At 42.9% G+C, this 23,080-nt stretch overlaps 1 protein-coding gene across 1 annotated transcript in view; it reads left to right on the top strand.

The window, feature by feature from the left end:
* SLC26A4 (solute carrier family 26 member 4) overlaps window positions 1-22,397 on the top strand; it is a 45,315-nt gene extending 22,918 nt beyond the window's left edge. The window contains exons 8-20 of the mRNA XM_028094522.2: window positions 269-416; window positions 1,041-1,154; window positions 4,881-4,958; window positions 5,100-5,195; window positions 6,612-6,718; window positions 8,773-8,842; window positions 10,566-10,658; window positions 11,596-11,691; window positions 12,285-12,515; window positions 15,886-15,940; window positions 17,002-17,147; window positions 19,429-19,512; window positions 22,374-22,397. Coding sequence (XP_027950323.1) covers window positions 269-416; window positions 1,041-1,154; window positions 4,881-4,958; window positions 5,100-5,195; window positions 6,612-6,718; window positions 8,773-8,842; window positions 10,566-10,658; window positions 11,596-11,691; window positions 12,285-12,515; window positions 15,886-15,940; window positions 17,002-17,147; window positions 19,429-19,512; window positions 22,374-22,397 — 1,342 coding nt within the window. The remainder of the gene's footprint in view (window positions 1-268; window positions 417-1,040; window positions 1,155-4,880; window positions 4,959-5,099; window positions 5,196-6,611; window positions 6,719-8,772; window positions 8,843-10,565; window positions 10,659-11,595; window positions 11,692-12,284; window positions 12,516-15,885; window positions 15,941-17,001; window positions 17,148-19,428; window positions 19,513-22,373) is intronic.
* The last annotated feature ends 683 nt before the right edge of the window (window positions 22,398-23,080 follow it).

The raw sequence follows: 23,080 nt of genomic DNA, 5'->3' as shown, positions 1-23,080 counted from the left end.
GGCTTATTCATGTCAGGGGTGTAGATAAGGCAGCATTCGTAGGTTCTCGAAGAGCAGACAAAGAAATCAGCCCATGAGATAGCACCAACTTCGAATTAAAAACTGTAAAAGCGATGCTACCACTTACTTGTCTCGATGTGCTTTTCCCCTTGGGATCAAGCACTTTCATGCCTGGCTTGGGGTTGGGTGGGTATAGCCTTTGGCGGCATAGGAACAGAGAATTGTGGTCAAATCCTCACTGCCCTTTTCTCGTTTAAAAACTCACTAGGTTTTTGCCCCCCATACTTCCACCTGTGAGCCTGTTTTCTGAGATGCTGGCTGCCTCGTTTTCCATCGCCGTGGTGGCTTATGCTATTGCAGTGTCTGTGGGAAAGGTTTACGCCATCAAGTATGATTACACCATCGATGGGAACCAGGTATGGTCACCCTTACGCTGACCCGCTTTTGTAGGGCTGCAAAGAAGAAAAAGGCATGAGCAGGATGGATTTTGTTGTCTGCTCAAGAAGGGATCGGTTGCTTCCACAGGCTCTTATTGAGCTGGTTTCCCTCTTATGCATGCTAATTTGAAATTATTTTGAAATATGCAGGCTGCATCTCTTTTCTTTCTGAAGTAAGCCAAATTTTAAGAGTTAATTCAGTCAGGTCATAAATAACAAATAAATAACATTCAATGCGTATTAGGTCAGCGTGAGAGTTCTTCATGCAGTCCAGTGTCTCCTGATATATCTTATGTAATGGGAGTTATAATATAGCAAAACCATGCACCAAACACCATCGATGATGGTTGTGACTGCTTTAAATTGAGGTGGTTCACTGCAGTAAATATATGCAGGGCCTTTTTTTTTTTTTCCCCCTGCGGGCATGTGCTACCTTGCCAGGTTGCTGCTGTTAAATTGCTCACAAATGTGCAAGTGTCTTGGGGCTACCAGACAGGGTGGGCTTGGGAGTTTGCTTTCTTCCTCTGCTTCCCTAAACGCTGGGTGAGGGTCTTGCCAAGTGATTCTGTTTGTAGCATCCCCGCCCCCCGGTCTCTGCCTCAGGAATTCATTGCCTTTGGGATCAGCAACATCTTCTCAGGATTCTTCTCTTCTTTTGTTGCCACCACCGCCCTGTCCCGCACGGCCGTCCAGGAAAGCACTGGGGGAAAGACCCAGGTAAGGCACAGCAGTGTGTGCGGGGTTCTGTCTCCGGCGGGGGACGGGCCAGGGGAGCGGCCCTCAGAAAGGCTTGTGCAAGAACCGAGCAAGGCAGTTAGGCTTTGAGCGCCTAGGCTTGTGCCTCCTGAGCGGATCCGACCAGGGCTCCTCCATCTCCTCGATCCATCTCCTCACCAGAAACCTCTTAACCAACATTCACGGTTGCCCAGTGCCCACATTCTCAAAGGCATCTCTTTGTGTCAGTGCTCAGTTGGCAGGTGGCTACACCCGACCTGCATTTCCAGGGACAATAAGAACTGACAAGGAATCAGTGGTGAAGAATGCTGATTTTTATCACTTTGTTATCTGGGGATAGAGAAGGCCGAGCGTGAGCACTTCATGGCATTAGTGAGGTATTGTATTTTCAGGAGGATCAAAAGTGTCTGTCTACATTCCCTTCCCAAGGATCAGGAACTTCCTCCGGAGGCCTTCATCCCATAGAACAAGTTTGCCAGCCAAGGATAGTTTGGTCATAACATTTGGCCTTCTTCTTGAGGACAATTTTTGTTCCTGAAGTTCTGAACGTGGGTTTAATCTTGCCTTTTCAATGTGGTTCTAAGTCATTGCCTTCACAAAGTGACCCAGAATCCGGCATCCCAGTTTGTCTCTGAATCACCCCACCTTCGACTGGCCAGAAAGCTCATAAGCCGTTCTCAAAGGCTAGCCTTTCTAGTCACAATAGGTGGGGTCAGATTTGCCAAAACAGGTGGATGCAGGCGAGGCACAGGCTCAGGAACTGTGTTTCTGTCGTGCCTGGGGGCAGGGGGTTCCCTCCCCACACAGAGTTATTATTTCAGAGTAAAAAGTGCATTGAGGCTATAAAGGAGGACGTCCTTGAATCCAAAGTAAGCACTATAACACAGACAGTGTGCAGATAGGGTTTTAGTAAGGCAGAGACTTACATGTACAAGAGATTAATCGAGAAAACTAGTGACTCCCTAACAGTGGCTTGTCCAGGGGGAGCTTTAATTGTCCCGAGGGCGCATGTGATGCTCCTCTCCCATTTATAATGGATCTCTGTGTGGGGGGATTGGAAGAATGGGCCTCTTCCAATTTCTTGGCTCCTGTTGAACAACATTTAATTTTAGTTTTCAGAATTTTTCTTTTTAAAATTGAACTTCCTTTTTGGGGGTGAGGGGCAGGCCTTTCTAGCTCTGAGGGAGCAGGAAAGGCAATACAGCCCATACCAGGAGGCTGAGCCAGGGGTCTGTGGTCCAGGGGGAGAGGTCAGAGGTGATTTCCAGAGCTGCCCCCGTGTTCCGATGGTGGCTGTCAGCATGCGAGTTTCCGCTGCTTTCATCGGAGATGGGGCGTTGACAGACTCTCCAGGGCACAGGGCTGTATGCGAGTGCAGGTGGGTCCCCGACTGGTGATGTCCACTCTCCTGCTGTGGCCTCCAGGCTCAAAGGAGGCATGGGCCAGCCGCCCCAGGAAGAATGCCCGTGTAAAGCGATTCCTTTGAGGGGATAATGGTGTTCTGGTAAGCTAATACCCACCGCCACACACAGACATGTATTATATTTAGGAATGAAGGGTGCCAGGATTTCAGTAGTGAAGAATGAAGCAAGTACAGAAGTGGCTTGATATTTAATTACTGAAATGTATACTAAGTTCTGGGGTTAAAAGTCTAAGTGCCTGGACTGAAATCCAGGGACTCATGACCACAGAAATCGGCAGGTCTTCCCTTGTTGTGTGGCTTCTTGTGTTTTCTCTTATGTTGGGGCCTCAGTCTCAGCATCTATAAAATGGGAATGTTAATTGTATCCACCTCAAAGGGATGTTGTGAGGATTGAATAAAAACGTCTGTAGAGTCCTGGATCGTACTCGTAAATGCTAATTGTTCCCATCAGCCTCTCCTCGTGATGGGAGGAGCATCATAGTCCCAGTGATACATATGTTGTGCCTGACACATAAGAAAGCAATATTTCCCAAACGAATGAACGGAGTAATGGGGGTTAGTGCTCATTAACTGTTTGCAGCATGTCCTCAGATTGTAGCAGAGCTTAACGTTACAACCTGTTCTTTCTCTCACCCCACCTGACTCCTACCGACTCACCAAAAACTAATTCTGATTACAAACTATTCTCAGCTCTGATTACCTTCTCATTTATAGAAGAATCATTAATTACCTAGTGATTGAATGTGCTCATAGACATAAAATCTACAGCAATTCCCACAATTCAGCCTTATAAAGTAAGTACAAGTAATGGATCCCTTACAGATTTTAATAGAGTGACCAAAATTCATCTCGGTCCACATCATTGGCGGCTTACTGTTACGTGTACTTAGGGAGTAGGTGGCCATTCTCCTGGCATGAGCTGGGTAGCTGGCTGTGGTCTCTGTTCCCAGATCTCCATTTCTTTCAGCAACTTGCAGAGCCCCGCATCCACAGCAAGATGCAAATGGCTCATGATAGGCAACCAATGTTGGTTAAGCAATTGTGAGGAAGGAAGGCAGGCAGGCAGGCAGGCAGGCGGGAGGGAGGATATTAGTTTTTCTGCCTAGATAGGGGAGGGAAAGGCACCAAGGCACAGGCATCCTGGAGGTGTGGTGCTAACGGGCACAAAGAGCCTAAAAAAGAGCTCTGGAAGTACAAAGCAAAGAGTTTAGTCTATCAGATACATAATGTTGCCTCGGGCTGGTCTAACCATAATCGGAATGTTGAATGATCTATTTGCCAGGTGGAAAGACTGTGACTTTGAAATTTCCTGAAGCTTCCGGAATTTCTATTGATGTTGGCTTTATCTGTCTCTCTTCCAACTCTTGCAGCAGGCGGCCCTTGTGCCCAGGCCCGTCTTCCCTGTTGCTTCTCCCATCGCTTTGCTTCTGGTGCTCTGTCTCCTTGGCTCCTCTGTTTCAGGGCTTCTGGTCTTCACCTTGGTCATGCTCCAGCTGTCTCAGCCGAGTTCACTGGTGAGCTAATGGCGCCAGAGAATAGCCCCCAACCCCTCAGCCTCTCTCCTAACTATTTACGATCTTAGGAGAGCTTTTTGGCCCGCAAAGGTACAGTTTCTGAAAGTCCTTTAACCCCTGCACTGGCCCTGTCATCCCTGGGGCCACGCTCTGAGCCTGCGTCTGCAGATGCTCAGAGGAGCCGGGGACGCGGTCCCGCGTGTCATCATGCTCATGTAGCATTTTGAATCTGCAGCAGGACTGGTGCACTCATTTCCCCTGAGACTTTTGTGGGAGTCCTGTGCCGTAAGTACGAAGTGTTGTCCGAATTGCCATTATGGCTGCTGGTTCCCTAATGCGGGAGAGTCCGACGTGTGCTGTGAGAATGTATTTCCCAAGAACATTCGGTGATCTGCTGTTGGGGGGAAAGGGGTGGCCAGGTTCCCTGCTATGGCAAAGGATTGCAAGTCTGGCCTCCTGAGCGGACACCAAAGTTCTGGGTCTGTAATACATCCCGATGAAATCCAGGTCCCGCTGGCTTTCCCTTAGCAGGCTCGGACTCCTGTTTTCTTTAATTCCTCTGCCGTAGCTCCCCTATGTATGTTTCCCATTTTTCCTTCCATCGTGTAGTTTTAGGAAATAATTCTCATTTCTTTCGACAGTATTGAGCAGAGGTGGGGGAGTAGGGAAGCGGCAGGTGCCCCCACGAACAGGCTCTCCTGCCCGCACCTAGCAAGCTGGAAGATACAAGAGGAGGATGCGCCCTGCTCATGGGAGGTGTGTGTCTTTCAGATTGCCGGCATCATCTCAGCTGGGATTGTGATGATCGCCATTGTCGCCCTGGGGAAGCTGCTGGAACCTTTGCAGAAGGTATAGCCCTGCTTCTGGGCGCGCTGATTGCATAATCTCGCTTCACTGCTCTGCCACCAGAGAAATAACAGGAGATTTAAAACTCGTCACATGGAAAGCCATTCCCCCGAATAACACAGCCTTCCCTGTCTCTCCTGGCAGTCGGTCTTGGCCGCCGTTGTCATTGCCAACCTGAAAGGGATGTTCATGCAGGTGTGTGACATTCCTCGTCTGTGGAGACAGAATAAGATCGATGCTGTAAGTCACTTACCACCTGTTTTTGTCTGAAATAAGATTTGGTTCTTTTTTTGTTTTTAAGATGTTATTTATTTATTTGACAGAGAGAGAGCGCACAAGCAGGGGGAGCGGCAGGCAGTGGGAGAGGGAGAAGCAGGCTCCCTGCTGAGCAGGGACCCCAGGATCATGACCTGAGCCGAAGGCAGACGCTTAACCGACTGAGCCACCCAGGCACCCCAAGATTTGGTTCTTTTTTTTTTTTAAATGGATTCTTTTTTTTTAAAGATTTTATTTATTTGAGAGAGAGAGAATGAGAGATAGAGAGCACGAGAGGGAAGAGGGTCAGAGGGAGAAGCAGACTCCCTGCTGAGCAGGGAGCCCGATGTGGGACTCGATCCTGGGACTCCAGGATCATGACCTGAGCCGAAGGCAGTCGCTTAACCAACTGAGCCACCCAGGCGCCCTCAAGATTTGGTTCTTATATGCTTCCGGCCACATCATTATATCCTAAATCTCACTTGCATTTTGGGATTCCCAGAGCAGAAATTAGAATTCTGTGGATAAGCCAAGGCTCTGAAGCCTGCCATGTGGACCAAGTTTTGTGAAGGTCCTGTATCTCTGGGGAGATCTATTTCCATCTAGGAAGAATCCCATACAAACAAATTAAGCACCAACCAAACCAACCAACCAAATTAAAAAAACAAAACAATTAAAAAAAAAAAAACCTCTGTAGTATAGAACGACAAACAAAACACAAAACAAAGTAAAATCAAAATACTCACCCTTGGTGAGTATAACTCTGACCAAAGGAAACTTTGCAACGGGTCTGAGGAACTGTAATAACCAGAAGCTAAGTCCTTCAGAGTCCCACTCTCATTTAAATCAGGACAAACGTAAAGAAGGAGAAAACTATTTATTGATATGGAAAAGTTCTCCAAGACACATTGTGAAGTGAAAAAGAGACCAGAGCAGCATGGCATAGTGTGTACAATACATTAAAAGATGGGAAATTAAAATACTGCTGTTCAGTCGTATTTGCAGAAAGCAATGCTGGTGAAAAGCGCGCACATGCGTGTGCACACAGACACACACGGAAATAGAAGAGAACGCAAGTAGGGAGGGGGGTTGGGTGGGTGGAGAGGGGAAAGGGTTGGAAGCAAGACTTCCCACTGTAGACCTTTTTTATATTAATTCCACTTTGAACTATGTTCATATTTTCCCTATTTAAAAATTATACGAAAACACATTGAAATGGGACAACTGGTCTTTATCAGAAAGGTCAATTTCCACTTCCACTTAAACATGAAATGAAGTCAGAATATTAAAAAAAAGGCTGAAATTTGTTCATGGACAGTTGATCTTGTTTCCACAGGTAGTCTCTCACTTGATGGCACCTGGCAGATTAATGCAATTCTTCCCATTTCCGTTTTGTCCTAGGTTATCTGGGTGTTTACGTGCATAGCATCCATCATTCTGGGGCTGGACCTCGGTTTACTGGCTGGCCTCATGTTTGGACTGCTCACTGTGGTCCTGAGAGTTCAATTGTGAGTAATGTGAGACCCAGATTTCCCACAAACAGGACCACACGCCCTGTGATTTCTTATACCATTTTGATAAAATATCGGGAAGCCACTCACTTTTGTAATAGTTACTGTATATTGAGGGCTTCTGTGATTTAAGCCCATAGTGCTTGACACACATTATTATATTTAGTCTTTGAAAAAAATCCCATGAATAGGTTTTATTATTCTCATTCTACGGGGAAGCAAATCAAAGCTCAGAAAGGTTAAGAACCTTCCCGAAGATTACATAGCTAGTAAGTCACAGTCAGGATTTGAACCCAGGTGTATCTCACTCCCAAATCTGTGCACTTAGTCAGGTGCTCTTTTGCTACACTCTCCTTTTGGTGGTGATAAGGCTCAGAGATTTGTGACACAGCGAAGGACCAAGGTAGCTGTGTGGTTCCTTCTGCAAATGAGATGCAGTGTGTGGGGCACTGGGCCCGAGGCTTGGGACAAGGTAGCTGCTAAATAGATTACAGCCCATTTTCTCCTGAAGCTAATAACACAGAACAGGAGACTTTGAAAGCATTGATTGTAGCTAGCTATCCTTCAGATTGGCCAAATGAAGCATGCACCCCATAGGCCACATGATTATATGAGGTAGGCGTCATTAGGTCATATGAAGAGGGAAGGAAGCAAAGACATGGCTTGACGTCACCGAGAACAATCTGTGAGGGAGCCTGAGTGTCTGGTGTTTTGTTGTTTCTGTTTTGACTCTTGAGAGGCTTTCGGTATGTGCCCTCCTGGGTCTATGAAGTCGTCCCAGCAGAGAGGCGAACAGAGCCTGTCTCTTTCCTCAAAACCTCTGTTAGCTTCCCAGACTTCTGGCCTCTTCTCTGCCTGTGCTTGGGCTGCACAGGAATAAGACACCAGGAAACAGATCAGCCAAGACCCCTCCCGCTTTGCATAAGCCCACACTTCTCGTTCCACCAGCCAGTTCCCCTTCTCCTCCTTCCCTACCCCTGCGCGCTGGAGTGGGGTCTTCCCAAAAGCTGTGTTCACTGCCTCTGCATCCTTCCGTGGTTGCCCACGGGCTGAGAGAGTTCCCAAGCTCCCAACGTGCCCAATTTGCTTCTGGGAAGTAACTCCGAACCTGGCCTTGGAGGATGCTGCTTCTCGTGCTCTCTTGGCCTTGTGGGGGTGTGGTTGGGCGAGAAAGTTTTGAAGAGAGAGACGACGTACCTTATGAGCGTTACGTGAAAATCCAGCACAGCCCAATAAGCCGAGGATAAAGCAGTGGCACGTTTTAGCTGCTGATTTGGTAACTAGGCTTTTAGCCAAGCGAAAGCAGTATCCTCCACAGTGTCTCATTGCCAGTAATTATATGGTTGATCTGCGGAGCACATTGCTGAGAGTACCCCAAACAGATACTCTTTCTTCAGGAACTGTATTTAGCATCTGTCCCTGGTCACACTTGAAGAATCACGGGATTTACTTAATTACATCAGGAGCAGGAAACCAACAGTCTGGTTGATGGAAGAACTTCCTCCTGGTCCCCCCAGGCTCCCATTTCTATCAACTGAGACTAATTTGATCCCCGAAGACTCGCCATACTTCCTCAGAAAGTTGCTATACCTCACCAGTAAGTTCCAGGCACTGTGCCAGGCAGTGAGGACCCCGGGGTCAAACTTAAAGGCTGCCCTGCTCCTTACCTCTGGGGCCTTTTTGACCTTACCTGACCCTCAGCTTGGCCATAAAAATGAAGATAGGACTGCTGACCTTCCAGAAGGATGGTGGCACTTAGGTAAAACTCACCATGTATGAAAGCTCTTTGCTTGTCCTCTAAAGTGTTATACACCTGGGAGTGGGAGGCTCATGACTTCTGTGGGCCCTCAGGAAAGTGCTCCTTCCCCCAGGGCCCACACAGACACCAGCTGTTCATTTCAGAGTTAGCTGCAGGAAGCTGTCATCTGTAATGAAGACACAGGCCAGAAACACCGGAACGACGGGCTCTTTCCTACCTGTTATTCCTTCTCATGTTTTATTCCAAAGGAGGCCTATTCCAAAAAATCCTGACCTCACTTTTGTTCTTCTAGTCCCTCTTGGAATGGCCTTGGAAGCATTCCTAGCACCGACGTTTACAAAAGTACCAAGACTTACAAAAATGTAAGTGCCTTTGTGAGACGTTTGCTGCATGTGGGTTTTCTGGCCTGACTTTTCAGGGGCAGTGTATTTCTCTTTTAGTGTGTCAGGTAGAAGGTAGCTAAGGGGGAGGCTTCTGCCAGGAACGTCTAGAAGTCCACTGGGGGGTCATGAAAATTTTGACCCAATGTGCCTTCTGATATGCGTGGTTTGGATGAATTGTGTCCATGCTAGTTTGAATGTCCTTTTCATGTAAAACCATTGTAAGAGGAATTTTTTTTAAATAGGCAATTTGATGATTTCCAGAAGTTGCCTCAAAATTCTGTTTATTTGCTATCTAATCCTTATCCTCTATGAAATTACCTGAAATCATCATAAGGTGATTTTCATTTAATTCTAACATGAGACTTTTAAGTCCTCTGTCACAAGGAACCTTCTTTGACATGTTGCTCTAACCTTGGAAGAAATAATATATAATACCGGAAATGAAAAAACAAAGGAAAGACACAGCCCACTGATGGGCTTTTGTTCCGTGCAGATAAAGTAGCTTAGTGGTCACCAGGGGAAAAAGCAGAGAAAGAAAATGCAGAAAAAAACAACCAAGTATCAAAAATGTTGGACACTGGGGCGCCTGGGTGGCTCAGATGGTTAAGTGTCTGCCTTCGGCTCAGGTCATGATCCCAGCATCGGGCTCCCTGCTCCTTGGGAGCCTGCTTCTCCCTCTGCCTCTCTCTCTCTCTCTCTCTCTCTCTGTCTCTCATGAATAAATAAATAAAATCTTTAAAAAAAAAAAAAGAATGTTGGACACTGACCCTGGAATTCCATTAGCTGCTACTTAATTTATTTCCACAATCTTTCTCAGTTATGTTGAGCCAAGTGCCGACCAGAGCTAAACAGGGTGGTAGAGAACCTTTGGGCTCAGGGAAACACGGGCTGAGTTTGGGAGTTTACAGCTCTAGTCTCCACCCTGGGGAGACTTTGCCTGTGTCGCTCAGCCTCCCAGCACCTGCTTGCTCATCTCAGGGGCTGGACTGCAATTGCTAAGATTCCTAAAGACTAGAAAAGTCTAGGATTCTGTAAGCTTTATTTTTGGTCTGGCCACTCTGTCAGGGTAAGAACAAGCAGATGACATCCTAGGCCTCAGTTCTTGCAAACCCCCCAGTTTGCTACTTTTTTTTTCTTTCTATTTTTAAAGAATTGTAGCCAAAGAACAAAGGGGGGGGGCAGTGGTATGAACTTGAGGAAAATCATGTCACTGTTCTCAGCCTCAGTTTCTCCATCTGGAAATCAGAGGGTTGAGTAATTGCTTATGAAGGCCCTTCCTAACTTGACCTTCTATGGGATGGTAAAGTTCCAGCAGTTTGAGTAACCTGTGGCCTCTAAGTGGGGGAAGCCCTTATTCAGGGAGAGGTGGGTGCTACTGCCCAGTTCCTTTGAACAACCGTAACTCTCCTCCTAGTGGAAAAGCCAGAATTTTTTTAAAAGATTTTATTTATTTATTTGAGAGAGAGAGAGCAAGGTGGGGAGCAGAGGGGGAGGGAGAGGGACAGTCAGACTCTGCGCTGAGCACGGAGCCTAAGGGGGGGGTGGAGCGCCATCCCAGGACCCCGTGATCATGGCCTGAGCTGAAACCAAGAGTCAGATGCTTCACCGACTGAACCACCCAGGTGCCCCCCAAAGCCAGAAATTGAATCAAAATGTTTGAAGCCCAAGATTATTTAACCTCACACTTTTTTTTTAATGCTAGATTGAAGAACTCGAAGGAGTGAAGATTCTTAGATTTTCTAGTCCTATTTTTTATGGCAACGTTGATGGTTTTAAAAAATGTATCAAGTCCACAGTGAGTATTTTATCCCTAGAAATTTGGTTTCTAACCTCCTTTGAGACTTCATTCATTCTACAGGTATTTATTGGCTCAAACGGGGCTAAGGCCCTACGCCCTATTCCATTTATATGGGGCGTTAAGAATTATAACATCCAGTAACTTACAACCTACTGGGGGAGAGGAAAACACCAACAATACCATATGTGTTAAAATCCAGGTAGCAATAACTGTGGAAAACAAAAACAGTAGAAGATGTCTCCCGGCAGAATTTGAGTTCCAAATAAGTAGTATACACAGTGCATGCGAAGAGTTTCCAGAAGGGAGCAATCCCAGGGGGTTGGACAGAGCAGGCTGGGTGTGACAGTTGGGCAGAAGAAGGGTTATGTCAGGGGTTTGGGAACTCTGTGAGCTGAGAGTCCAAGGTAGGTACACATCTTTGGGCTGGGGGAGGGGGGTATTTGCCCAGTTGGAGTAAAGGGTAAAAAGTCTAAGTGGAATATGTCAGCAGGAAATTGTGGTCTTGAATGCCATGTCAGGCTCTGATGCTAAGTCACTACATCAGTGTTTTCCTGAGTGGGGTCCAGAGCAAACTGGTTCACAGGAATGGTCCGATGTGATTTTGCAATAACAAAAGGGCTCTGTGATGTCAAGCAAATTTGTTAACACAGACTTAAAGCTAAAGAGGTTATTCTTTGCTGTTTTTTGTTTGTTTTTGGTTTTGGTTTTGTTTTTTACCGGCTTAGAGCCTTCAATATGAGAATATCTTTCCTGACTCTCTGGGTAGATGGGGTAGGGCTGATAGGGGAGACCTCCACCAGACCTTAGAATTTCTTTTTCGACAGGATGTCTCAAGGAATAATATCACTTGAGAGATAGCCTTTCCAGATAACAATTGCCATTAATGAGCATTAGGAACCAGACGTTTTAAGTAATTTGACATTTCTTTCCAAAGGTTGGATTTGATGCCATTAGAGTATATAATAAGAGGCTGAAAGCACTGAGGAAAATACAGAAACTCATCAAAAAAGGACAATTAAGAGCAACAAAGGTGAGGTGACATCTTTCTTTTCCTTGTTAAATTCTTTCCCTGCTCAGATGAAAATGAAAGCAGATAGTCAAAATTAGATTTATTCCTTTTGGTACCCAGATATGTACAAGGAGACAGTGGAGTTGTTCTTGTAGGCAAGAGGGAATGGGAGAGAATTTACAAATCAGCAGAACTCTCTGGAAACACAGGGTGTGATTTTTCAGGGTGTGATTCTTTTTTCCCATCAAGAAATAAACCTTATTTTTACTGAAGGGAACAAAATTAGTGCTAATTCAATACAATAGAAGACAGTTAAGTTCATAAACTTTTAGATCTATTACCTTTTATTCAGACTCTCCTGCTAATGTATCTCTTGGCCAAGTTCCACAATCTTCCAGAAATCAAGAGTTTCCTGGCTCCTCTGCTCTTCCATTTTTCTTCCTAGGGAACATCACAGTTTGGACTGAGGTAAATCTCATTCCTTAAGAGTTCACCCCTTCGATGTTTTGCTTGCCAAGGAACAGTGTATAGGACTTTTAAGTAATTTGAGATGAATCATTGAAAGATGTCCCCCAGTCATTGGCACTTAAGTTGGCAGTGTTTTCTTTGTTTAGAATGGCATTATAAGGGATGCTGGTTCATCAAATAATGCTTTTGAGCCTGACGAAGATATTGAAGATCCAGAAGACCTTGATATCCCAACCAAGGAAATAGAAATTCAAGTGGATTGGAACTCTGAGCTTCCAGTCAAAGTGAATGTTCCCAAAGTGCCAATCCATAGCCTCGTGCTTGACTGTGGAGCTGTGTCTTTCTTGGATGTTGTTGGAGTGAGATCACTGCGAATGGTAAGGTTTTGGTGCTTTGGATTATAGATTTGGAGCTTTGGCAGTAGTAATATGATAGGGGTTACCTGGTCTTGCAAAGGGACGATTGTAGGATCTGTAATTTTTCTAGAGGAATGCTTTTGCAATAGAGTGCAATATTTTAAAGCATGGACTGTGAGGCCACACGGGGGGTTGAATCCCGGCTCCACTACTTAGTAGCAGTGTGACCATGGACAAGTCGCTTAATCTGTCTGTACCTCAATTTCTTCATCTGCAATATGGGGGTAATGATGGTACCTACTTTACAGGGTTTGTTATGAGGGGACTAAACAGGGGAAGCAAACATTAAGTAACCTTTTAAAACCAACTGTATGAAGTGCTCTGAAATAGACTAACCAGTGTGTCAACTTGACTAGAGGGGTCAAATTTAGGTGAAGCTTCAGGGAGGTATTAAGAGGGCCAGAGAGAAAAACAGGTTCAAGGCACTGACAATCAGATGTAATAAATGGAAATGACCCCAATAGGTGAAGGGGATTAAGAGTACACTTATCAGGATGAGCACTGGGTAATATATTGAACAGTTGAATCACTATGTTGTACACCTGAAACTACTATAACACTGTATGTTAACTACACTGGAATTAAAAAAAAAATTTAAGTCTGTTAAAAAAGTATGGCAGTGACCCCTAACTGGCGTTTAGCTTAATTGGGGCTTCCTGGCTACTTCGGCAAGGGCAGGCAATGATTCTGCGATGTGGGTACAAGGCTGGTAAGGTAGAAAAGTGATTATACTTGAGAGAAGAGCTCAAGAATATGCTGGCAGTTTCTACTCCAGTTCTTTTAGAAAGCCTGGCTATTATAGTACTCATTTGAGAACAAAAATGAAGACATAAATCTTGTTCTTCATTGTGCATTTCACTCTCATCTGTGGCTCAGCTCCATTGTAGATTGTATTGGTCCAAGGGTTTAATGAATTACTTTTGGGGAGAGTCGTAACTTATTTAATGCCAGAATATTTTCCACACCTAACAAATAGTTCTTTCAAATCCTGTAAGGGCAACTATATCTCCAAACATTATACTTGTGTAGAGGTCTTGACTTTTTTTCCCCCAGAAATGTCAAGTTCTGTTTTATTATTGCCCATAGTTCTTGTGTCTTGGTTTTTTGTTTTAAATTTTTACTAATTTATATTATTTTTATTGAAGTATAATTAACATACAGTGCTATATTGGTCTCAGATAAACAATATAATGATTCAACAATTCTATACATTACCCAGTGCTCATCACAATAAGTGTGCTCTTCATTCCCATCACCTATTTCACCCATCCCCCACCATCAGTTTGTTCTCTGGATTTGAGACTCTGGGGTAAAAAAAAAAAGACTCTCAGGTTTTTTGTTTTTGTTTGTTTGTTCATTTGTTTCTTAAATTCCACATATGAGTGAAATCATACGGTGTTTGTCTTTCTCTGAGTAACTTATTTCACTTAGCCTTATGAGTGATGTTGAACATCTTTTTATGTGTCTGTTTGTCCATCATGTTGCTGCAAGTGGCAAGATCTCATTCTTTTTTATGGCTCGGTAGTATTTGTGTGTGTGTGTGTGTGTGTGTATGTGTCCACACTACTTCCTTACTCATTCATCTATTGATGGACACTTGGGTTACTTCCATATCTTAGCTATTGTAAGTAATGCTACGATATTAACAGAGCGGTGCATATATCTTTTTGAATTAGTGTTTTCATTTTCTTTGGGTGAATAAATACCCAGTAGTGGAATTACTGGATCATGTGTTATTTCTATTTTTAATTTTTTTAGGAACCTCCATACTGTTTTCCACAGTGGCTGCACCAATTTACATTCCCATCAACAGCATGCAAGGGTTCCTTTTCCTCCACATTCTTGCCAACTCTTGTTATTTCTTGTCCTTTTGATACTAGCCATTCTGACAAGGTGATACCTCATTGTGGTTTTGATTTGCATTTACCATGATGAGTGATGTTGAGCATCTTTTCAGGTGTCTGTTGGCCATTTATAGGTCCCCTTTGGAAAAATATCTATTTAGGTCCTTTGTCCATTTTTAATGAGATTATTGGGGGTGTGGGGGTGTTGAGTTCTATAAACTCTTTATATATTTTGGATATTAACCCCTTATTGGATATATCATTTGTGAATATCTTCTCCCATTCAGTAGGTTGCTGGGTTTGGGTTTTTTGTTTTGTTTTTGTTTTTTTGATGGTTTTTGTTTTGTTGATAGTTTCCTTTGCTGTGCAAAAGCTTTTTATTTTAAGGAAGTCCTAATAGTTACATTTTGCTTTTGTTTACCTTGCCTGAGGAGTCATATTTAGAAAAATATTTCAATGGCCGATGTCAAAGAAATTACTGCCTATATTTTCTTCTAGGATTTTTATGGTTTCAGGTCTCACAGTTAGACCTTTAATCCATTTTGAGTTTATTTTTGTGTATGGTGTAAAAAAAGTGGCCCACTTGCATTCTTTTGCGTGTAGCCATCCAGTTTTCACAAAACCATTTTTGAAGAGACTGTCGTTTCCCCATTGTGTATTCTTGCCTCTTTTGTCATAAGTTAATTGACCATATAAGTGTGAGTTTATTTCTGGAGTTTCTATCCTGTTCCATTGATCTATATGTCTGGTTTTTTTGCCTGTACTCTACTGTTTTGATTACTAGAGCTTTGTAGTATATCTCAAAATCTGGGATTGTGATATGTCCAGCTTTGTTCTTATTTCTCAAGATTTCTTTGGCTGTATCTAGATTTTTTCATTAAATTTTTTATTTTGAGATAATTGTAGATTCACATGGAGTTGTAAGAAATAATACAGAGAGAGCCTATGTACCCCTTACCCAATTTCTCCCCATGGTAACATCTTGTAAAACTAGAATACAGAAATCACAATCAGGACATTCACAATGATAGAGTCAAAATACAGAGGACTTTTTAGGTCAGTTTTTTACTTTTGGCATCCAGTGGCCACATATCCATACTTACATGTCTTCCATTCAAAGAAACAAATGTATACTCTTGTCTCCAATCAGCAGGGGCTATGTTAGGAAGCCTCCTGTATTATCTTCCCTTTCTTGTGCAAATATTGTTGAAGCACCTCTGTGCTGTCCAGCACTGTGCTATTATTGTGTGCTAGATGCTGCCACCTCTGGAGACATGGCCTTTTCATCCCTAGTCCTACCATCATTGTAGGTCAGAGAAAACCTCTCTGGTTTTCCAAGAACGAACTTTTCTCCAATAATCAACTTTCCTCGAAGTCCTGCTTAACCATGAAATTGTCCGCGTTTCTCCTGAGCAAGTAATGGAATGCTACTGAATTATGGGCAGATAAAGTCACTCACTGTTACAAATTCTTTTTTACATTTTTAGATTGTCAAAGAATTTCACAGAATTGATGTAAATGTGTACTTTGCATCCCTTCAAGGTAAGTGCATGTACAAATATATCTACCTCTAAGACTATCTCCTAAGCCCTTTCTTCTACCTTGGAATGTGGGTGCATAATGTCCAAAGAGCCCTTTTTTTTTTAAAACTATGTTTTATTGGGGTAAAAGATGTATAACATGAAAGTTGCCATTTTAGTCACGCTGATGTGTACAGTTAAGTCAGTGGCATTAAGTAGAGTCACAGTGTTTTTCAACCTTTACAATGACTGGTTCCCAGAATTTTTCAGTGCCACAAACAGAAACTCTACCCATTGTGCAATCCCTCTGAGGGCCTTTTGGAACCTGAAAAGATATTACTTCCAATTTGTTTAGTAGAGCTGGTGAGCCATGTCCTGACAGCAGTGCAGGGTCAATGGGAAAAATTTACCATGGGGATGATTTGGATCCCTTAGAAGTAGAGAATCCTCTAGGGTCTGAGTCTGTGTCTGTCTGTGCACAAGTGTATGTATGTAGGAAAATGCTAGTGCTTAGGCTGAGTTGTCTAGAAGCGGGCCCTGAGAAGGATTCTTGCCCAAGTGATTTATTGAGAGTATGCCTGAGAAGTTCCAGAGGGGTTAATGGAAGAGGCTGGACAAAGACATGGTTTTAGAAGTCTACCTGAGCCTGATGTCATAGGGGGTACACAGCAGGAAGAGCGTCACGGGGTTATCCTTCCTGAGGCAAGCAGGCCGGTCTTTCTACGCCCATATCAGTCAGTAAAGGGCTGCAGGCCACCCAAGGTTGGGGTATAAACTGGTGGCCAAGGAAATTCTTCAGAGAAGGGCCCAGCTGTGAGCCATTAGCATCCAGGCTCCTAGCAGCCTGAGGATGGGTACACTGGCAAAAACAAGGTGGTCAGGAACCAAGGCTGTCTAAAGCAACCAGTATGGTACAACCATTCCATGTGCTTTTGGAATAGAAACTCAGCCAGTTTAGAGCAGGGTCACGTTTTGAAAATGAGGGGAAAACAATTAAAAGGAGGAGCTGACAAAACTTAGTATTGGCTGATGTTACAAAAACGTGCTTTCCTAGAGACTGAACATTATTTCTTTCTTTTGAAGATCATCTGATAGAAAAATTGGAGAAGTGTGATTTCTTTAATGATAACATTAGAAAGGACATATTCTTCTTGACCGTCCATGATGCTGTCCTCCATCTACAGAACCAGGTTAAATCTCGAGAGGGTCAAGATTCCATTTTAGAAACGGTAAACATTTAACCTTTCTACATAGGTATCTTTCCTAAACTACCACAATTTCTGTAAAGAGCAAAAACTGCACAAATCTAGTTTTGAATCCCAGCCTACTAGGATTTAGAGCCACCTGCTTAACTTCTCAGAGCCTCACTTTTCTCATCATTAAAATGGGAGTAAAAACATTTACCTTACTGGGTTGATATGATGACTAAATATGATAGTTTATAGGAAAGCACCTGGTAGTACCTGATACATATCAATTTTATAATGCATGGGTTTACCAATAAAAATAGGCATTAGCTGTAATAATGCCTTTTTAGAATATAGGTGGTGAATCTTGGATTTTCTGTGATTTGTATATACGATGCACAGTACAATTTAAATCTTCAGCCATCTGGAAAATCTCGATGGTAAATGTCTTTAAATAGGATCCATTAGGTCATAAGTAATCTTTGAAAAAGGAAAAAAGAAAAGTAATGAATCAGCCCGGAGTTAATTCTTTCCAACAAAATAGAATAGACCCTGGTTTCCCATGAGCCTCCCTATTTTGTCAACTCTCCAGACATATCCCCCAGAGAGCCGAGCATTCCAGACTGGGTCATTGGACAGGTCACTGGCCTGGGTCATTGGGCCTGGTCCAAGAGCCTCTTCTTTCATAGACTCTCTGACAGTGAATCTGGGCAACTAAAACAAATACTTATAAAATAACAATAGTAATTAGTCCAGTGACACAGTGTACTATATTTTCAATTGGTTCCTTCTTTTTAAAAATTAGGATGAGTAGATTTTTATTGTAGATTGGAAGTTGATGTTTGAAGTAAAATTAATTTAGAAAACAATAGTGCATTATTTTCTTCAGCTCTTGCTTAATGCTGCTGGGGAAAATATTAGTACTAAATACCAAGGTGTGGATCTGAAATACATAAAAGAAAACAAGTAGTAAAACCACAAATCTCAAAAAAAAGAAGAAGAAAGCAAGCAAGCTACATGCAAGATGCTGATCTTTGAAAACTCATAAACCTTTTTCTAAAACTTTCTAACTTAAAATTTTCTAACCAATAGGTAACAACAAAGCAGGATCACACAAAGTATCTAAAAAAAAAAAAAACCCTCACATTGGAAGTATTTAGAAGTGAGGTGTCAAATTCTTTCTCAACATGAAAATGGTTGTTTCGTTATTTGTTTTTACTCTATTTCTGATTCAAGGTCTCAGGCCAGGAATGCTGCAGAAACCACTGACCAAGAGTGCCCCTTCCAGGGTTAGACTCAATCTTGTCTGCCAACAGGGAGGCCTTGTGAGTGGCGGGGGTGGATTTTTTTTTGGCCCTGAACAAGTGTTAGACTGAGTATCACTGAGCGCTTATATCATACACTTACTGGTTCACTGGGTAGAGGGTTGAGCAATCCTGATGACCTGTCACACCAGGAACTTTTACTTGTATGTGCCCTCACTGTCTAGCACAAAGCCCCATACCCCCATGTCCCTTTATTTGACCATCACAAGGATTATCCCAGGATAGCCTCAACTGGTGGTGCTACCTGTCCCCTAACTTTTATGTCATGACCATCTGCACAGGGACTTAAGTCTCTAATGCATTTCCCCCTGAGCAAAGAGAATTGGGTTATTTATTTCTGAGATGAAAAGTCACTCAAAAGCACTTCGAAACACCGCCCTTGCCTTGATACACATCTGGAGTTGCTTTAGAAGTATCCTTCATACATAAACCAAGGCCCAAATTGTTATTGGTCTCCTCTGTGTGGAAGATTAAATTGCATACTAGTGCTAAAAAGCAGAACTTCCCCGAACAACCAACCTGTGTGGTCCATACACTCTGGCTTCCATTTCCAATAAAATTAATTTTCATCCAATTCAGCTGGGGACGGCTTTTTGCCATCAGTCACAAGCCCTTCACTGGGCACTCACTGCATGCTCGATGGGGTACTAAGTGCTCTCAGCTCCGCCACTGAAGGAGAAACACAATTGACTGCTGAGTCATTTAGGCAGACAGGGTGACTCTGGAAGCAGTACACACTTCAGAGGTTGGGGAAGAGAAGTGAGAAGGAGCTGAGACAATGGAGAGCCATGCCAGTTCACACTTGAATGTGAAAAATTAGTATGAGGAAAAATCCTGAGGTGGGAAATGTAAAAGAACAAGAAAGCTGAAAAGGATTATGCGGTGTGGAGACTATAGATGAGAAGCACCAGCAAAGCTTCAAATAATTTTCAGAGGAGCATCAGGGTGGGCTGATGTCATTGTCTTTCCAATAAATATTTTCTGTTCTCTTGGTCAAGATTACTCTCATCCAAGACTGTAAAGATCCTCTTGAATTAATGGAAGCAGAGCTGATTGAAGAAGAACTTGATGTCCAGGATGAGGTATGATCATTATTTCCTTTCAGCAAAAATAATTTGTACTGAACCTTGACTGAATAGCATAATACAAATAGTGACTATGTCTGACTAAAACCATTCAGGGAAAATTATTTTTAAAAATATACCAAAAGGATGGCTTCGTAGAAAGGGGAAAATGGAAAACAAGAATTGTCCCTTGAAGACATTAAGTACTTGGGGAACTTTTGCCCCAGACATATAGGCACAGTGATTGGAAGCAGCCAACACACTGGTCCTGATTTTATACCTAAGCCTCTGCATATGTCTTCTTCCTTCCCCACCTGAGGACCGTGGGATGGGGGAAAGGTAGATTGAGGGAATTTCTAACCCAGGAGTTTTATAAGCTTCAGGAGAACTATGTGAGGGACAGGAACCTCATGGAACTTTCTTCCTCTGACTGATAATGGTAAACAAGCCACTTCCTCCATTTGAGACAGCCCATGTATTTCTGATGCTCTTGGGACATCAGATTCTTCCTAGGGACATTGACCTAAATGTATCTGACTGAATCTTTGTGGCTCCACGACCAAGTAAAATGGGACCAACAAAGGAAGATCATAGGAATTTTAAAGTTGAAAGATGTCTTGGAATATCAAGACATCCACATCCTAGCCCCTGCAGAAATCTCTCCTACTCCATCCCTCATCACACTCAGCTTGTGTGTGAACATTTCCAGATATTGGCAGCTGATAGCTTTTCAGGGGAATTTGTCACATGATTGGATGTCTCCAAGTGTTAGTTTTGCTTCCAAAACTAGATGCAGCCTTTCTTTAATAACTACCCAGTGGACTGAGATCTGCCTTCTTTAGCAACACAAGCCCTCCCACTGAACAGCCCTTACATATTTGAGAGTAGCTCTCGGGGGTCCAACAGACTCTACCCCAGGCTAGATTTCTCTAGCTCCCTTTATTCCTCATGGGCACAAAATTTGTCAAGAATGGGACACAAAATCCCAGGTGGAGTTAGGTCAGCATGGAAATTACACAACCACAATCGACCTTGATCTTGTCAAAATATGTCTATTACTGCGACTTTAAAATGTGTTTATTTTCATTGCACCCACATCAAAATCTTGTCTTCTTTTTTTCTTTTTTAAAGATTTATTTATTTATTTGAGAGAAAGAGAGAGTGAGCAGGAGGGAGGGGCAAAGGGAGAGGGAGAGACTCTCAAACAGACTCTTGCAGACCATGGAGTCCAATGCAGGGGGCTTGTTCTCACAACCTTGAGATCATGAACTGAGCTGATATCAAGAGTCAGATGCTTAACCAGCTGAGCCACCCAGGCACTCTTCAAAATCTTGGCTTCTATTGAGCAGGTGCCAACTAAAAACTTGGTCATTTTACACAAACTATGGCCCAGCTAGGCTCCCCATTTATAGTTATGTAATTGGTTTTTTACCCTAATGCAGGGTTACACATATTTTTGCTAGATTACATCTTGTTGGTCCTAGTTTACTGATCTAATTTCAAATTCTGAACTCATCACCCAGCATATTAACTATCCATCCTACTGGTGTCATAGGCAAATCTGATTAGCATGCCTTCTCTGCCTTATTCCAGATCTGGATAAAAGGTGTCGAGAAGAATAGTATTCAGACCCCTATGGTATAATCAGGCAGTGAGGATGACAGGCAGAGATTTTTGTGGAGAAAATACATTGCTAGGGTGAAAATCAGAGGTCCCGCATCCTTAGTCCACCAGCTTAGTGAGTCTGGGAATGTCATTCTTTTTTTTTTTTTTTTTTTTTTTTTTTTAGATTTTATTTATTTGACAGAGAGAGACAGCGAGAGAGGGAACACACGCAGGGGGAGAGGGAGGGGAAGAAGCAGGCTTCCCGCTGAGCAGGGAGCCTGATGCAGGGCTCGATTCCAGGACGCTGGGATCATGACCTGAGCCGAAGGCAGATGCTTAACGACTGAGCCACCCAGGCGCCCCTGGGAATGTCATTCTTGAGCATAGAAGTACTTCCAGCTTTAGTAGTTTATGAGTGTGGTTATAAGGCTGACTTAGTTGAGTAAAAACTCATCAAATTCAAACTTAAAGGGACGCCTGGGTGGCTCAGTTGTTAAGCATCTGCCTTTGGTTCAGGTCATGATCCCAGGTCCTGGGATCGAGTCCCACATCAGGCTCCCTGCTTAGCGGGGAGCCTGCTTCTCCCTCTGCCTGCCACTCCCCGTGCTTATGCTCTCACTCTCTCTCTCTGGCAAATAAATAAAATCTTTTAAAACAATTGGAACTTAAGAACTTGCCACATTACAGAAGTATTTTCGGATTGCCACATAAACTAATGGCATCATTATTCAGGTAACAGATAAAAGGATCATTCAGTTAGGGTTCCTGTAGGTAGCAAAGGAGTAGAGTGGAGTGGTTTTGGGGGTATGAGCTGTATTTTTATTTTTTTATTATTTAAATTCAATTAGCCAACATAGAATCCACCATTATTATCAGATGTAGAGGGTATGAGCTTTAGAATCAGACAGATATGTGTGCCATCTCTGAATCTAATACTTACTCGCTGTGTAGCCTGGGGAAAATTACTGACCATGTCTTCATTTCAGTTTCTTCATGTGAAATGGAAATAGTAATACTTCACAGCGTTGTGAAAATTAAAGGATGCATGTAAAAGTACTATGTACTCTTGTACATAGTAAAGTGCTCGATAAATAGTGCTTGTTGCTTTTAAATAAATCTAAGAATGAGTTACAAAACTAAGTTTTTACCCTACACCTAAGAAGAGTAATGTGAGTAACCCAAACTATCAAATCATATTTGTAAAAAACAAAGAGCATGTAGACTAAAGGAGAATTCATTTGTATGAACACTTTGTTTCCCCTTTGTTTCCACAGGCTATGCGTAGTCTTGCTTCCTGAAAGCCAGCTCAGGAGATTGCTATAAGCAAGAACTGCAAGGCAAAATTCACCCACCGATGTCATTCTATGCAAACATTTTCTGCATTGACTATTTCTTTGGACTTGAAACACTCATTCTCTTTCCATTTGATGTTTTAACCTCTTCAATTTTTTTTAACCTCTTAACCAATGAAAGAGAACCATTAAGAATTTTTTAAAAGGCTTTATTCATAAAATAAATAGCCTACCTCTAAAATGTGCAAAATGGTGAGGAGAATTATCCAGGTGATTTAGCCATGTCCAGATCTGCTGATGTTATGCTGCTGTTCCCCGCCCCGCCCCACAACAGATTTGCTAACAGTGTTCTCGTGGATACTGGTGTACCTCTGTTTAGTTGGGCTAAGTGTGCCCCAACAGTCTCTGTAGGCAGGTAAATCAGGAAGGATTATCCTAAAGGGAAATCCATTTCTGACTGACCTTGATACCCATGAGCTGCACTGGTCACAGTGTAGGGCTACACTGAATAAATGCAGAAATTTAATTATTAACACATTTATCAAGAAAAGTCTTCAAAAATCACTTTTAGTAAATACATCAACAAAGTTTTTAAAATACAAACTTAGTACTTAATAATCAGTGTGATTACATGTGACCAGATATGTAACCAGAGTTCAAAATTAAAGAAAAAAGAAAAAAAAGGTTCA

The sequence above is a fragment of the Eumetopias jubatus genome, unplaced genomic scaffold, assembly GCF_037043125.1.
Source record: "Eumetopias jubatus isolate StellerSeaLion01/CBP00866 unplaced genomic scaffold, mEumJub1_p1.0 scaffold_14, whole genome shotgun sequence".
In the NCBI taxonomy this organism is placed as follows: domain Eukaryota; kingdom Metazoa; phylum Chordata; class Mammalia; order Carnivora; family Otariidae; genus Eumetopias; species Eumetopias jubatus.
The sequence above is the reverse complement of the archived record's forward strand: the minus strand, read 5'-3'. Positions and strand labels throughout refer to the sequence as shown.